Source organism: Schistocerca americana, chromosome 1 (assembly GCF_021461395.2).
Source record: "Schistocerca americana isolate TAMUIC-IGC-003095 chromosome 1, iqSchAmer2.1, whole genome shotgun sequence".
Classification (NCBI taxonomy): Eukaryota; Metazoa; Arthropoda; class Insecta; order Orthoptera; family Acrididae; genus Schistocerca; species Schistocerca americana.
Genome location: NC_060119.1, coordinates 175616332 through 175631689, shown reverse-complemented (window position 1 = coordinate 175631689; position 15358 = coordinate 175616332). Strand labels below are relative to the sequence as shown.

At 41.9% G+C, this 15358-nt stretch overlaps 1 protein-coding gene across 1 annotated transcript in view; it reads right to left on the bottom strand.

The window, feature by feature from the left end:
• LOC124613528 (putative trypsin-6) overlaps window positions 1-15358 on the bottom strand; it is a 181405-nt gene that overhangs the window by 87224 nt on the left and 78823 nt on the right. The window contains exon 3 of the mRNA XM_047142273.1: window positions 2614-2753. Coding sequence (XP_046998229.1) covers window positions 2614-2753 — 140 coding nt within the window. The remainder of the gene's footprint in view (window positions 1-2613; window positions 2754-15358) is intronic.

The window sequence follows — 15358 nt, the reverse complement described above, 5'->3', positions numbered from 1 at the left end:
TTCACCTCGCGCTTACATTAACCTGCGACCTCGCAATGTTAATCACTTAAATATGTTACCTAGGTAACAGAAATTTCATTACTCTATATTTGCGTTTCTTCCGTCTTTTCTGTCTCTGTCACTTATAAGGGAAGATATAAATTTTGTTTTCCTCGCTTGAGATTTTCTTTTAAATTCCGGTCCTGTATTCCTGAAAAAGGGTTAAAAACATTTCTCTTCATATTAAAAAAAAATAGCTTCAGGTGATACAAAATATGTCTGAGTATGTCCTGACAATTTCAGCTTTCTGTGTTGATCAGGAACTGAGAGAATTTACTGTCTACAGCTGAGACTTCAAAACATCCATGCTACATTGCTTGGATCACCATAATTCTAATCATTTTACGAATATAATTTCCGCTTGGCACCTTTTCTTAGCTTTCCATCCCTATTGTACAATTTTAGCTTGTTTTGTGAATTTCTCAGTCCCTCGGTTTCTAAATTTCTCACCGTCTCAATAGTGTCGCAGTGTACACCTAATACAAGAGATTGCAGCACTGCACGTATAATAATTTTGCTTTGATTGAAAGTAGCAACGGCATCACACACCCTAAGTGTGAAGGTGTCTACGCACACAAACACATTTGTGGATAACTGAGTCTAAATGTCGCTGTTCACAGAATCGTTTATACTCTGTGTCCTGCCATTTAAACACTTTCAAAATAGATCAATGTCTGCCAAGTCTTGGAAAACTGGCTTTACTGCCCACATAACTGCAATAGGCAGACTGTTTCTATGATTATGTTTTTCAGCGGTTACTAATGTCTTACAGTATTTGCACCAGCTTTCCAGACCTCTCGAAAACACTCCATGTTGAGGTTCATCATTGTTGGACTTTGTGTGAAAATACACTGCCCATGCAGCTTTCGTCATTGCTTCTACGCAGTGAGTATATTGCCTGATTAATAAGCCGTAATAAACTTGCAGTTTCATTACTGCTGTCGCTGTAAGCCTATGTTTATAGCGATTGGTTTCCTGTCACTAACTCAAGTTTTCTCTAGTGACGGCTTCATTCCTGCATGTGCCCCATCCACTGAATGGCTTTTTATTTCTACGTCAGCTCCATAAGGTTTGGACGATACAACTTTATTATAAGCTTTGCAGTCTGCATCACCTAAGAAATCGATCTGTCGTTCACAATAACACAGCTGACAGAGTTGAAAAAGTTAATTCGCTCCTGCCACTCCAATGGCTCCAGCTGTGCCACTGGAATTTGATGTACGATTGTCTAAATGAAGTCGCTTTCTTGTTTCTGGACACCTACAAAATTAGGACATAATAGCTACATCAATCACTTTGCCTGCGTGCCCACTTGTGGCCTTGACGACAGCAGTTTTTGAAATGTTGCGTCGCTTGTGCCAAATGGCATCAAACACTGCACGAAGTTCTCTTTCATTGTCACAGTCTATATTTTCCAACACTGCTTCGTCCACTGCAACTTACACACATTCATTGGCAACATCTTAGACTGCAGATCCTAATACATAAATATAGTTGCTAAAATTTGATGGAGGAGAGGCAGATTCATTACCTCACATAACTTATCCCCGGCTGTCTTTCCCCTTTCAATGGAGCGTAGGCCATACAACAGTTTAGTATTGAAATATTAAATTTGCTGTAATTGTCAGCTGTAATACGGCGTGAAGGAAAAAAAATACTTACACTATATTTTCAATATTTACAAATTAACTGTAGCTCTTTAGCTAGTCATGTATGTTTGTTTATTTCTAGTTTCATGCTTTCGCTCTTACTTTGTTTGCACAACACCAGGTTCATCAAAACACTGGATAAAATAGAAATATCAATGTTTTAAAACTCTTCACTGCCCTTATTTGTATTGTTACGTTTATTCATTTCATTGTTCAGTTTGTTTTGGAAAGCACTTCCTTTGAGTGTGACTGTAGGCATAATGAGGTTAAGAGGGGCTGGTGAAACAAGAGATGGTAAATTGGCTTCTTCACTGTTTTTATACTTTTTTCTTCAGAATCGGTGTTTCAACACACTATCGTTTTCGCAACGTATTTATTAATTAGTAAAATCAAGCACTTCCTCACAATAATAATAACACGTTATCACCACAAAACACGTGTGTAAACACAAATATACTGAACAAAAGATAGAAATGAACGTAGAATCTCATGAATCTTACACAAAAAATATCCTTCGTCATCTTCATATTTCGTACGGACAGTGGCAAATTTGAAAGGACTCACTAGCACAAAAGTTCTCCGCTTAAAGATCAGGTTGTGGCGATATTGACGTCTAAAAAATATGTTCTTGTGCAAGATTCAAAAAATAAATTAAAAAAACGTATAGTGCCGGTATAACCAAGATTTGACCACTATTTTAGACATCAAATTATAGACTTTCAGAACAAATAATAATAATAATAATAATAAACTCTCTCATATAGATAAAAATATATTCTACACTGTTGCCAGTTTTTGGCGTTTTTTGTCATCTTCAGTGACGAGTTCGGCCTTAGTCGCCGCAGTGGCCTACCAGCAGCCACATTTTTTGTCAAAGACTATACATACCATTTCCCCGCCAGAAAACGGATGTCTTTCCACTCACCCAGTACATGCCCTCATCCGACTTTATAGCACAACGGCCTGCAGTCAGAACTTTTTGTGCAGTGATAAGTGTGCCGCTACAAAGGTGGTCGTTCGATTCACCGGTTTTCCATTGCAAGGATACCACATATGGGAAGCTGTCTGTGAACAAACAGAAAAAAATTCATGGTTTAAATGCCACTTGTTATGCTGTGCTTATGATGTGAAAGTCATCTCCCTGTGTTGCATTCTGCACTATTGGAGTGGTTAGGCATTTCGTCAAAGAGTGAAACCGGTTCTGGTGATGTAAGATGGTATTTCTGCCAGCAGATCAGTAAGATTTGTGGGAACATACATTAAGTGCTTGTTTGCTTGATGGGAAAGGGCCTTCCACTTCTGGAAGCTCCAGATCAATCCGCAAAGGCACCCCATTCTCCGTTTGCAGCGGTAGTTACGGAATAGTGAGTCTGCTGATGTGTTGGAGGTTTTATCGAGAGCTCGCCGAAGGTGAAGGCCAGGAATTTTGACGGTGGTTGGGATGGTTGGCTGGGAGGTACAGACAGCAACTATGGTGGTATTAATTGACTGCTCGCTCCTTGATCTGAGCGGTACTTGTAATGGGCATATTTTCAGAGCTTCTTTTAGCACCAAACAATACTACACCAAAATGTACAATAAATTTTTAACTACTCAGTGACTTTAATTTTTTTAAATTTACCTATAGTCTTAATGTAAATGAGAAGGCTGTGTAATACAGTATGTTTTAGGAATTTCTTATATCACTGTATAAGTAGAATTGTGTGTAACTTCTGTGTATTCTTACACTTTGGTGCACCAGAGGAAAATTGCGGCATGATCCGTGTAGTTAGTGAAGAAGTAGAAAGTGAATTAAGCCACTCAGGAATGTTAAGTTGCGCTAAAGGAAATTTCTAACAGTTTATAGAAAAATATATTTTATCCTACTGGAAGAAGAAGTTTTCCGAATAGCAACGAGTGCGAGGTGAGATGTGATGAAAAGAATTCCAAGTATTGAAGTGAAGGATTCTTGGTCGGGCTTCGGAAATGTTCAAGAGAATGGGCACAGGCGCCGAGTTAATTAGTGAAAAATCGATTAATGGTAGATGAATCGAGAACTGCGACACAGAAAATTTTTCAAGAGGCAGCATGGAGGGAAAGACATGATACTAAAGTTTACGATACATCGAGAATCATAGAACCAGTAACAATCTCGCCAAGAAGACGCAAGTACATCATAGCTTCTCTTTCATAGTATTCCGAATAATTTCTTCTGTCTTATTTTAAATAAGAAAAGATACAGTGAATTTCGCCCGTTGTATCGTCTATGTGATGAGCAGAGACTGACTTGCCATTTAAATGTATAACTACGCAATCGTCCGTTGTTGAGAGTGCAAAACGCTCTCTGCTATATTTACTGTCCTCATTTTTTCAAATCCTACATTTTGCTCTTTATCAGTATAAAAAATAATTTACAGTATGTGTTCTACAAAATGATTACGCATCTGAGATGCAACGGAAATTTATTTTGTATTTTTGTTAACAATTTTTTTCATTGTCGAGATAGCACCCATCATCTTGTCTTGGTTCAGCGATCGGCAGAAACAGCTTGACGCACCAACACAACATCCAACTCAGCAACGTCGACACCGTGTGAGATAAGTGAATATTCCAGCGATTTACACAGAGGTGAGCTTCGTTTCAGGAATACATGAAGACAGAATCATAACAGGCTGTCACGTAGGAACGTAAATGAGAATAAAAACAGTAAAATCAAATTACTTAACTAAAGCTACAAACATGCTGCTTAAACGGAGTGGGGAAACGTTACTACTTATGTATTAAACACCATATGTTCTTTTCAGTTACTGCAACTAATAATATTGTAATTATTTACGCGGTTTTAGGTTCACTAAATATGTTTGGGAGTCACTTTATATAGTACAATAGTAAAGTTGTTTTGAAGCTTCACAGTTTCACATATATCAATACTTTAACAAACCATGTTTATTACTAATCTCAGTCAGAATATGTTAAAGGGAATATACACTCAAGTGATTCTGATGTATACAGGGTGAGTCACTAACTATTGCCACCAAGAATAACCCCGAAAGTATGATAGGAGCGGGAAAGTTTCTGGGACAAAAGTTGCATGGGACAACGGGGGCCATAATATGACGTTAGTTTTTTGTTGCTAGGTGCGGTAGCGTCAGAGATACGAAGGTCACCTTTTTTTTTTTTTCAAATTAGGATTCTATAGTTTGGTACTTATTTCCTGAATTTCCTGATAGCGGCTATCGAAATGAACCTAATGATGCGTGACAGTAAGGTCTTTGAGGGTCAACGAAGGTCACAAAGGTGGCACAAACGTCCATTTACAGAAAGTGTTCGAATTGATGACCATTGGAATCAATGCAGTGCTGCAATCCTCTTATCATGCATTGAGTGGTATTCCTTATCACACCGGCACTTATTGAAGCACATGCTCTGACAATTCTCTCTCGCATATCTTCAGGTGTAGTTGGAACGTCTTTATAAACAATGTCTCTTACGAATCCCCACAATCCAACCGATTTGGGAATCGTCTCTGCAACTCATTTCTACCCATCAGAGAAAAATGTGCCGGACACCCATCGTGTTGATACCACAGTATTTTCGTTGTTCCAATAACAGACCTAGTGTTTCTCCCAGGAATGTAATGTACTTCCTATCATTACGATTTCCTTCGATGAAACGGGGATCTATAATTCTGTCCTCCAGAATTTCACACCATACATTCACAAATCACGGTTTTTGGTGTGCAACTTGCCGCAACCAACATGGATTTTTTGTTGCCCAGTAATACATGTTATGCAACTTAACATTTCCATTTATTGTGAATGTAGCCTCGTCAGTAAATCAAATCAAATTAATAATTGTGTCATCCCTCTGAATCTGCAATTGAGCCCATCGGCAGAATTCAATGCGACGCACACTATCTATACCAGTTAATTCTTGGTGGAGACTGGTACAGTAAGGACGATATTTATGGCGGTGCAGAACACGAACAACACTAGTCTGGCTCATGCTGAATACCCTTGCGATTTGACGCGAACACAAGGATCTCGAACCATTGTGGCAAGAGTACCAATTTCAGTTTCCTCGTTAGTAACTTTCCTTTGCCGGATATGTTTCCGATGCGTTGGGGATCTAGTTGTTCTCAATTTATCGTACACATATTTGCACATATTTCAAATAGGTACCCCACTCGTACCGTTATAGTTGGTGGTGACTTTAATCTACCCTCGATATGCTGGAAAATTATACGTTTAAAGCCGGCGGTAGGCATAAAACATCATCTGAAATTGTACCGAATAGTTTCTTAGAAAAATATTTTCAACAATGAGTTCAAGAGCCCAGTCGAAGCGTAAATGGCTACGAAAGCATACTTGACCTCTCAGCAACAAATAATCCTGGAAAAATAGTATCGTGACGAATACAGGGATTAGCGACCAAAAGGCAGTAGCTGCTAGGCTATATACCGTAACTCCTACAACCATCAAAAAGAAACGCGAAGTATGTCTATTTAATAAAGCTGATAAAAATGATCTTAACGCCTTTTTAAGAGACAGTCTGCACTCCTTCCGATCTGATCATGTAAGCGTAGAAAAGTTGTGGATTGATTTCAAAGAGATAGCATCGACAGCAATTGAAAGATTTATGCCACATGAATTAATAAGTGATAGCACTGATCCCTCATGGTACACAAAACGGATCAGATCGCTGTTGCAGAAGCAGCAAAAAATGCATGCCAAATTTAAAAGAATGCAAAATACCCAAGACTGGCAAAGTTGTGCGGAAGTTCGAAATATAGCGCGTACTTCAATGCGAGATTCTTTCAATAATTTCCACAATGAAACTCTGTCTCGAAATCTGGCAGAAAACCCAAAGAGATTCTGGTCATACATAAACCACAGCAGTGGCAAGACGCAATCAGTACCTACACTGCGTGATAACAACGGTGAAGGCATTGATGACAGTGCCACTAAAGCAGAGACACGATATTCCGCAGCCCCTTCACCAAAGAAGACGAAGTAAATATTCCTGAAGTCCAATGAAGAACACCAGCCAAGATGAGAAACATAGAAATAGATATCCTCGGGGTCGCAAAGCAGTTTAAATCACTTAATTAAAGCAAGGCTTCCGATCCAGATTGTGTACCAGTCAGGTTCCTCTCAGAGAAGCTGATACGATAGCTCCATATTTAGCAATTATATACAACCGCTAGCTCACAGAAAGATCCATACCTAAAGACTGGATAATTGCTCAAGTCACACCAATACCCAAAAAGAGAAGTAGGAGTAATCCGTTGAATTACAGGCCCATATCACTAACGTCAATTTTCAGTAGGGTTTTGGAACACATAGTGTATTCGAACATTATGAGGTACCTGGAAGAAAATGATTTATTGACACGTAGTCAGCACGGATTCAGAAAATATCGTTCTTGCGAAACTTTATACTCAGGAAGTAATGAGTGCTATCAACAGGGGATGTCGAATTGATTCCATAATTTTAGATTTCCGAAAGGCTTTCGACACCGTTCCTCGCAAGCGTCTTATAACCAAACGGCATGCCTACGAAATATCGCCTCGGTTGTGTGACTGGATTCGTGATTTCCTGTCAGAAAGGTCACAGTTCGTAGTAATAGACGAAAAGTCATCGAATAAAAAGAGAAATAATATCCAGCGTTCCCCAAGGAAGTGTTATAGGCCCCCTATTTTTCCTGATCTATATTAACGACATAGGAGAAAATCTCAGTAGCCATCTTAGATTGTTTGCAGATGATGCTGTCATTTACCGTCTTGTAGAGTCATCAGATGACTAAAACGAATTGCAAAATGATTTAGGTAAGATATCTGTGTGGTGCGAAAAGTGGCAATTGACCCTGAATGAAGAAAAGTGTAAAGTTATTCACATGAGTACTAAAAGAAAACGGTTAAATTTCGATTACGCGATAAGTCACACAAATCTGAAGGCTATAAATCCAACTAAATACTTAGGAATTACGATTACATATAGCCTAAATTGGAGCGAACACATGGATAATGTTGTGGGTAGAGCCAACCAAAGACTGCGACTCATTGGCAGAACACTTACAAGGTGCAACAGGTCTGCTAAAGAGATTGCTTACACCACGCTTGTCCGCCCTATTATGAAGTATTGCTGTGCGGTGTCGGACCCGAATCAGATGGGACTGACAGATGACGTCGAAAAAGTACAAAGAAGAGCAGCTCGCTTTGTATTATCGCGAAGTGCCACAGACATGATACGTGAATTGGAGTGGCAATCATTAAAAAAAGGCGTTTTTCGTTGCGATGGGATCTTCTCATGAAATTTCACCAGTTTTCTCCGCCGACTGCGAAAACATTCTGTTAGCACCCCGCTACATAGGGAGAAATGATCATCACGACAAAATAAGAGAAATCAAGGCTCGCACAGAAAAATTTAAGTGCTCGTTTTCCCGCGCACCGTTCGAGAGTGGAACGGTAGAGACACAGCTTGAAGGTGGTTCATTGAACCCTCTGCCAGGAACTTTATTGTGAATAGCAGAGTAATCGCGTAGACGTAGATGTAGATGTGGATGTAAATGTACGACGTGTAGGGTGAATACTTTGAGGATACCTTTCAACGTATATGTTTCTAGCTCTCACTGAATTACTTTGGCATTCTCCGCAAATGATAAGCATATAGACTAGTTCTTCGAATAAATACATCACTCACATTCGCTTGATTCGACGATACTAGTCTTACCGTTCCTATTAGTGTTGTATTGCAAAACCGTCGAATGGTGTTTACATGTCAATGGCACGTTAAATGGATAAGCCGTATTCAGCGAGTATTTACTATTTGCGCGATATACGAGAGAGAAATGTCAGAAGGTGTGCACCGATAAGTGTCGAAGTGACAAGGAATACCATTCAATCAATGATATGAAGATTGAACAGTAGGGGCGAAAGACTGCATTCTTGTCTTAGACTCTTTCTAATCCGAGCACTTCGTTCTTGATCTTTTGCTTTTTCTCTCTTGGTCCTTGTAGATATTGTATGTTACTCGTCTTCACTTATAGCTTGCTCCTATTTTTTTACAGAATATTGATCAGCATGCATCAGTTTAGTTTGTCGAATGGTTTGTCCACGTCAACAAATCCTATGAATTTCTCTCGATTTTCCTTTCTTTTCGCTAGTATCATCAAGCGCACCCTTAGAGGTGCCTCTCTGCTGCCTTTACCTTTACTAAAGGCAAATTGATCATTATCTACCAGTTCCTCAAGTTTATTTTCCATTCTTCTGTATATTACTTTTGTCAGGAACTTGGATGCAAGAGCTGCTAAGCCGATCGTGAGAGCTGCTCGTTTGGCCGAGCGGTTCTAGGCGCTTCAGTCAGGAACTGCGTTCCTGCTACGGTCGCTGGTTGGAATCCTGCCTCGGGCATGGACGTTTGTGATGTCCTTAAGTTAGTTAGGTTTAAGTAGTTTCTAAGTCTAGGGGACTGATGACCTCAGATGTTAAGTCCCATAGTCCTTAGAGCCGTTTAAACCACCGATCGTTCGATAGTTCTTACACTTATCTTCTCTGGCTGTCTTCGGAAATGAGTTGATGATATCCTTGCGAAAGTCTCGTAGATTCTACGAAAGAACTTGAATAATCGTCTGGTTGCCAGTTTCCCCCAATGATTTTAGAAATTCTGATGGAATGTTATCTATTCCTCCTGTCTTATTTCATCTCAAGTCTTTCAAAGCTCTTTTTGACTCTAAAACAAATTTTCCATCTCTTTCTTGTCGACTATAATTTCTTCTTCTATCACGTACCAGACAATACCTCTCACCACAGACGCATTCAGTGTACTCTTCTCTCGTATCCGCTCTCTCCTCTGCCTTTAACAGTGGTATTCCCATTGAGCTCTTAATGTGTCTATCCTTGCTTTTAATTTAACCGAAGGTTGTTCTAACTTATCTGTATGCTGAGTATGTCCATCAGACGATCATTTCATTTTACATTTCTTTACATTTTTCCTGCAGTCTCGGATTCCCTGTTCTTTCTATTTATTTCATGCCTGAATGATTTATATTGCTGTATTCCTACCTTTCCTTGATTTTTTTTTTAATTCCTCCTTTCGTAGATCAACGAATTTCTTCTGCTACCCAAGATTTCTTCGCATATGCCTTCCTACTACCTATGTTTTTCTTTCCAAAATCTGTGATTGCCATTTTTAGAGACGTCCACTCCTCTTCAACTGATCTGCCTACTGTGCTATTCCTTATCGCAGTATCCACATCTTTATAGAACTTCAAACGTGTCTCGTCTTTCCTCAGTACTTTAGTATCCCTCTTCTTTGCACACTGATTCACCGTACTCTTAAAGTTCGACCTACTCTTCCTCATTATTAAATTGTGATTTGAGTCTATATATGCTACTTGGCACACCTTACAGTCAGGTATCTGATTTCGAAATCTCTGTCTGAATCTTCCAGCATCTCCAGGCGTTTTCCGAATAGATACCCTCCCCTTCTGATTTTTGAACTGTGTATTTGCTATTACGAGCTAAAATTCCTTGCAAAACTCAGTTTTTCTCCTCTCTCAATACTGCAACGAAGCCCAAATTCTCCCACAACTCTTTCTTCTAGTCCTTCGCCTTCAACCGTTTGTCAATAACCCATGATTATTAGGCTGTCGTCTCCCTTTACATACTTAATTACCTGATCTACACCCTCCTATACTTCCGCTTTCTCTTCATCTTCTGCTTCAGACGATGACACGTATGCCTGAAGAATTGTTGGCGACGTTGGTTTGCTGTGGAATCTAATGAGGACAGCTCTATCACTGAACTATTCACAGTAACTTTCCCTCTGCCTTATCTTCCTATCCCCAACAAATTCTAATCCTGGTATAGCTTTTTTTGCTGACGTAGATATTACCCTACATGCGTCTGACCGAAAATTCTTATTTCCTTACCAGTTCACTTCACAGACCACCACTACATCTAGTTCGAGCCTTAACATTTCCCTTTTCATGTTTTCTAGCTTCCCTACCTCGTCAATCCTTCTGACAATCGACGCCTCGACTAGCAGAGTTTTATTCGTAATTGTTTATTCCACCTTTTTCTCACGGTCGACTCCCTATTGACAGTCCCTTCAGGGAGATCTTAATGAGGCAATAATCCGTTGGCTTTTGCCAAAGGATAGAGCAACATGACACTTTTTCAATTGCAGGGCACATGCTGTATGAATACCTATTATTTGTCTTTAATGCAGTGGTTTCCATTGCGTTCTGCATCCTCATGTCGTTGATCATTACTGATTATTCCGACTTTTAGGGGCAGATTCACACCCCAAGGGCAAGAGAATGCCCCTAATCTCTGTTCACTCCTCCATCCTCTCTGACAGGGTCGTTGGCAGAACTAGGATCACGTCTTTTGGAACTGAGCGACCGCTACGGTCGCAGGTTCGAATCCTGCCTCGGGCATGGATGTGTTTGATGTCCGTAGGTTAGTTAGGTTTAATCAGTTCTAAGTTCTAGGCGAATGATGACCTGAGAAGTTAAGTGGCATAGTGATCAGAGCCATTTGAGCCATTTTTAACCATCACTTCTTTTGCTGGAAGTCCTCGACAGTCACTCCTGATAGCCTTTATTCAAAATATAAGCAATGGCTAGGTTCGGCACTGAGATGTAGGATATTTTATTTACTATTCGGAGACACTACCCATAGACCGCTTTTCTTTCTCTAATTTTTGCATTATTTCTTTGATTTCTTTTTTTCAATACTTGCAACTCTTAATTATATCCTGCTTGCAGAAATTGTCTTACGGTTTCTTCCAGATTCCGGAAGTAACTCGTCGTGGTAGAATATGAACTTCATCATGAAATACCTAGAATTAACATTTTCATATAAATGAATAAAGTAAAGTAAAGTAAGTATTTTTAAAGGTTTAAGAGTGTTCACAAAAAACATTCGGAGGCCTTACTTTTGAGCAAGCCTTCATTAAAAAACTAAGAGACATACTATACGTTATGTAAATTTACTCTGGAAGACAACAGCAAAGAAAAGTCCTTTTACAAATTTCTAATTGTCACTCCATGTGAAGAAAGGTTTAAAACATCTTGGAAAAGAAACCACAGGGCAAAGACTCTTTATGAGAAATGTTGGGACTTTTCCTCAAAGAAAGTAATAGGACTCTTCTTAAAGAGTAAGGAAAAACCCGAAAATAAGAACTTCAGTCCATGTTAAGGAGCGAAATTTCCCAAAACGTGCTGACAAATTCTTCTGTTTTAACGTGTTTTGCAGCCTTACAGAAATGCTAGTCCTGTCGTATGATATTTTGTAGTAGCACTGCTGAAGGCACCGTGTGAGTAATGTGCGCCAGTTTCTTACGAAACCACGACCACGTTTTCTTTTGCTCGGCACACACGAAATGAGAGTTTCTTGTAGATTCACTTAGTCCAATACGGATCTGGTGCTATTCCGATTCGAAATACTTTCTCTCGAGTCTCCATTTTGTCGTTGACAACGTCATAACATTGCGACCTGACCTTGATGGGAAGAAAGGATTGATGTATATTAGTCCACACATAGGCTCAGTTCGTTGTAGCATGGACGATTTGTCTTGGATAGAGGGTACACAGCGATTACAGCTCAGTCTGCCTGCCCGATCGGTTAGGAGCAACTGCTGGAAGACATACATGCAGCGAAGGCAGGTGCGCATTCTGGGACTCGGTAGAATGCTCACAGCAGGACACTGAAGAGACTCAGGGAACTGAATAACATTATTTATTTCCATTAAGACTAATCATTATGCTGAAGGCTATTTTTAAGCATTAGAAAAAGCAAAGGTTTCCACTAGTTGGACAACAAAAGTCATTGTCTTAGTTCGTGGGGTGAGAGCTAATAGAGGTGGCAATCACTAGCAGCATTGTAAAGTACGAATCTTGAGAGCAGCACTCCAAGCGAGGAAAACGGATTTGCTGGAACTTACACAAGGCTGGCGACGAGCGGTAAGGAGTTGGAGCCTCAACGGTCTGACTGAAGACTCCTCTGAATATAAAAAAACAACCATGAGTTTTTAAAGGATTGTAGCCGCGATTATTTCTCCCCCTCTATAGGGTGGTCCATTGATAGTCACGGGCCAAATATCTCACGAAATAACCATCAAACGAAAAAACTACAAAGAACGAAACTCCTCTAGCTTGAAGGGGAAACCAGATAGCGCTATGGCTGCCCTTCTAGATGGCACTGCCATAGGTCAAACGGATATCAACTGCGTTTTTTTAAAAAAGGAACCGCCATTTTATTACATATTCGTGTAGTACGTAAAGATATATGAATGTTTTAGTTCGACCACTTTTTTCGCTTTGTTATAGATGGTGCTGTAATAGTCGCAAACTTATAAGTACGTGGTATCACGTAATATTCCACCAGAGCGGACGGTATTTGCTTCGTGATATATTACCGGTGTTAAAATGGATCGTATACCAATTGCGGAAAAGGTCGATATCGTGTTGATGTATGGCTATTGTGATCAAAATGCCCAACGGGCGTGAGCATTGTAAGCTGCTTGGTATCCTGGACGACATCATGTAAGTGTCCCGACCGTAACTATCCGTTCGCCGGATAGTTACGTTATTTAAGGAAACAGGAAGTGTTCAGCCACATGTTAAACGTTAACCACGACCTGCAACAAATGATGATGCCCAAGCAGGTGTTTTAGCTGCTGTCGGGCTAATCCGCACATCAGTAACAGACAAACTGCGCGAGAATCGTGAATCTCAAAAACGTCGGTGTTGAGAATGCTACATCAACATCGATTGCACCCGTACCATATTTCTATGAACCAGGAATTGCATGGCGACGACTTTGAACGTCGTGTACAGTTCTGCCACTGGGCACAAGAGAAATTATGGGACAATGACGATTTTTTGCACGCGTTCTATTTAGCGACGAAGCGTCATTCACCAACATCGGTAACGTAAACCGGCATAATATGCACTATTGGGCAACGGAAAGTCCACGATGACTGCGACAAGTGGAACATCAGCGACCTTGGTGGGTTAATGTATGGTGCGGCATTATGGGAGGATGGATAATTGGCCCCCATTTTATTGATGGCAATCTCAATGGTGCAATGTATGCTGATTTCTTAGGTGATGTTCTATCTATGTTACTACAAGATGTTTCACTGCGTGACAGAATGGCGATGTACTTCCAACATGATGGATGTCCGGCACATAGCTCGCGTGCGGTTGAAGCGGTATTGAAAAGCATATTTCATGACAGGTGGATTGGTCGTCGAAGCACCATACCATGGCCCGCACGTTCACCGGATCTGACGTCTCCGGATTTCTTTCTGTGGGGAAAGTTGAAGGATATTTGCTATCGTGATCCACCGACAACGCAGTTCCGCCAGCATGGCCGCCCTCTCTTCCGCCATGGCGGATTTGAAGGCGGACATGGCTTCCTCCACGGCGCCGTTAAGGCGCCTGGTCACGTCGTCTTCTGTGCAAGTGACCACCTCTTCGTGTGTGGTGGTCACTTGCTTCTGCGCCTTCTTCTCTGGTCCGCGCCAGTTTCTTCTATAGGCGCAGGAGCGGGCGTTGGCCGCGTGTGCGCCGCCGCAGTTGGCGCAGGTACAGGGGGCGTCCTTCTGCTTCTTGCAGTCGCGTGTGTCGTGTGCTTGCGCACACTTCAAGCACGCGACTGCTCCGCTGCACTGCTTAGCGACGTGGCCAAGCTTTTGGCAGCGAAAGCACTGCGCTGCAGTCTTCCTCTTCTTCTTCCCGGCTGGTCCTGCTAACGTGAGCAGCAACTCCGCCAAGGCAGCAGCTTTGCGTCTCCTTCCGCGTCCCGACATCTCCAGTAGCAACAGCGACAATCAGCTAACGTGTACTCTCCGCGGCGTGAGCGGGAATGTCCGTGTTATTTACGTCCCCGGGGTCTCGAGTCGTACCCCGGCGCGGGCGGCCGACGGGGAGCCGCGTGGTGGGAGGGGTGGGGGAAGCTGCAGCCACGCCCGGTGGTAGGCGCAGTCCATCTCCGTCCGCCGTGGCGGAAGGATCTCGCGTCCGCTCGTGCCGTTGCTCTTTGATGATGTTTAATAACGGTTTCCAGGCCTTGCTAAGTTGAAACCCGGTGTCCCTGTTGATGAGGTTATCTGTTACTCTAATTTCTATGGCCTCCTTGTAGATACTGTCCCAGTAGGCACTTATGGCAGTGAGAATTTTTGTCTCTTCGCTTTTCGCTGTGTGTCCGGTTTCAATGCAGTGTTCTGCTAGGGCCGAATGGCTGGGTTGGCGTAAGCGGGTGTGACGTTCTTTGCATCGGTCCTCGACCGTGCGAACTGTTTGGCCGATATAGGATTTGCCACAGCTGCACGGGATTTTGTATACGCCCGCTTTCTTCAGTCCTACGTCATCTTTTGCCGTTCCTAGTAGGTCACGAATCTTTGCTGGTGGCCGGAAGACTGTGTCAATCTTGTGTCGCCTTAACACCATCAAAGAGCAACGGCACGAGCGGACGCGAGATCCTTCCGCCATGGCGGACGGAGATGGACTGCGCCTACCACCGGGCGTGGCTGCAGCTTCCCCCACCCCTCCCACCACGCGGCGCCCCGCCGGCCGCCCGCGCCGGGGTACGACTCGGGACCCCGCGGACACAAATACCACGGACACAGCGCTGACAGATCATTCCATCAGCACCACCTGATGATGGCGGAACGGTTATC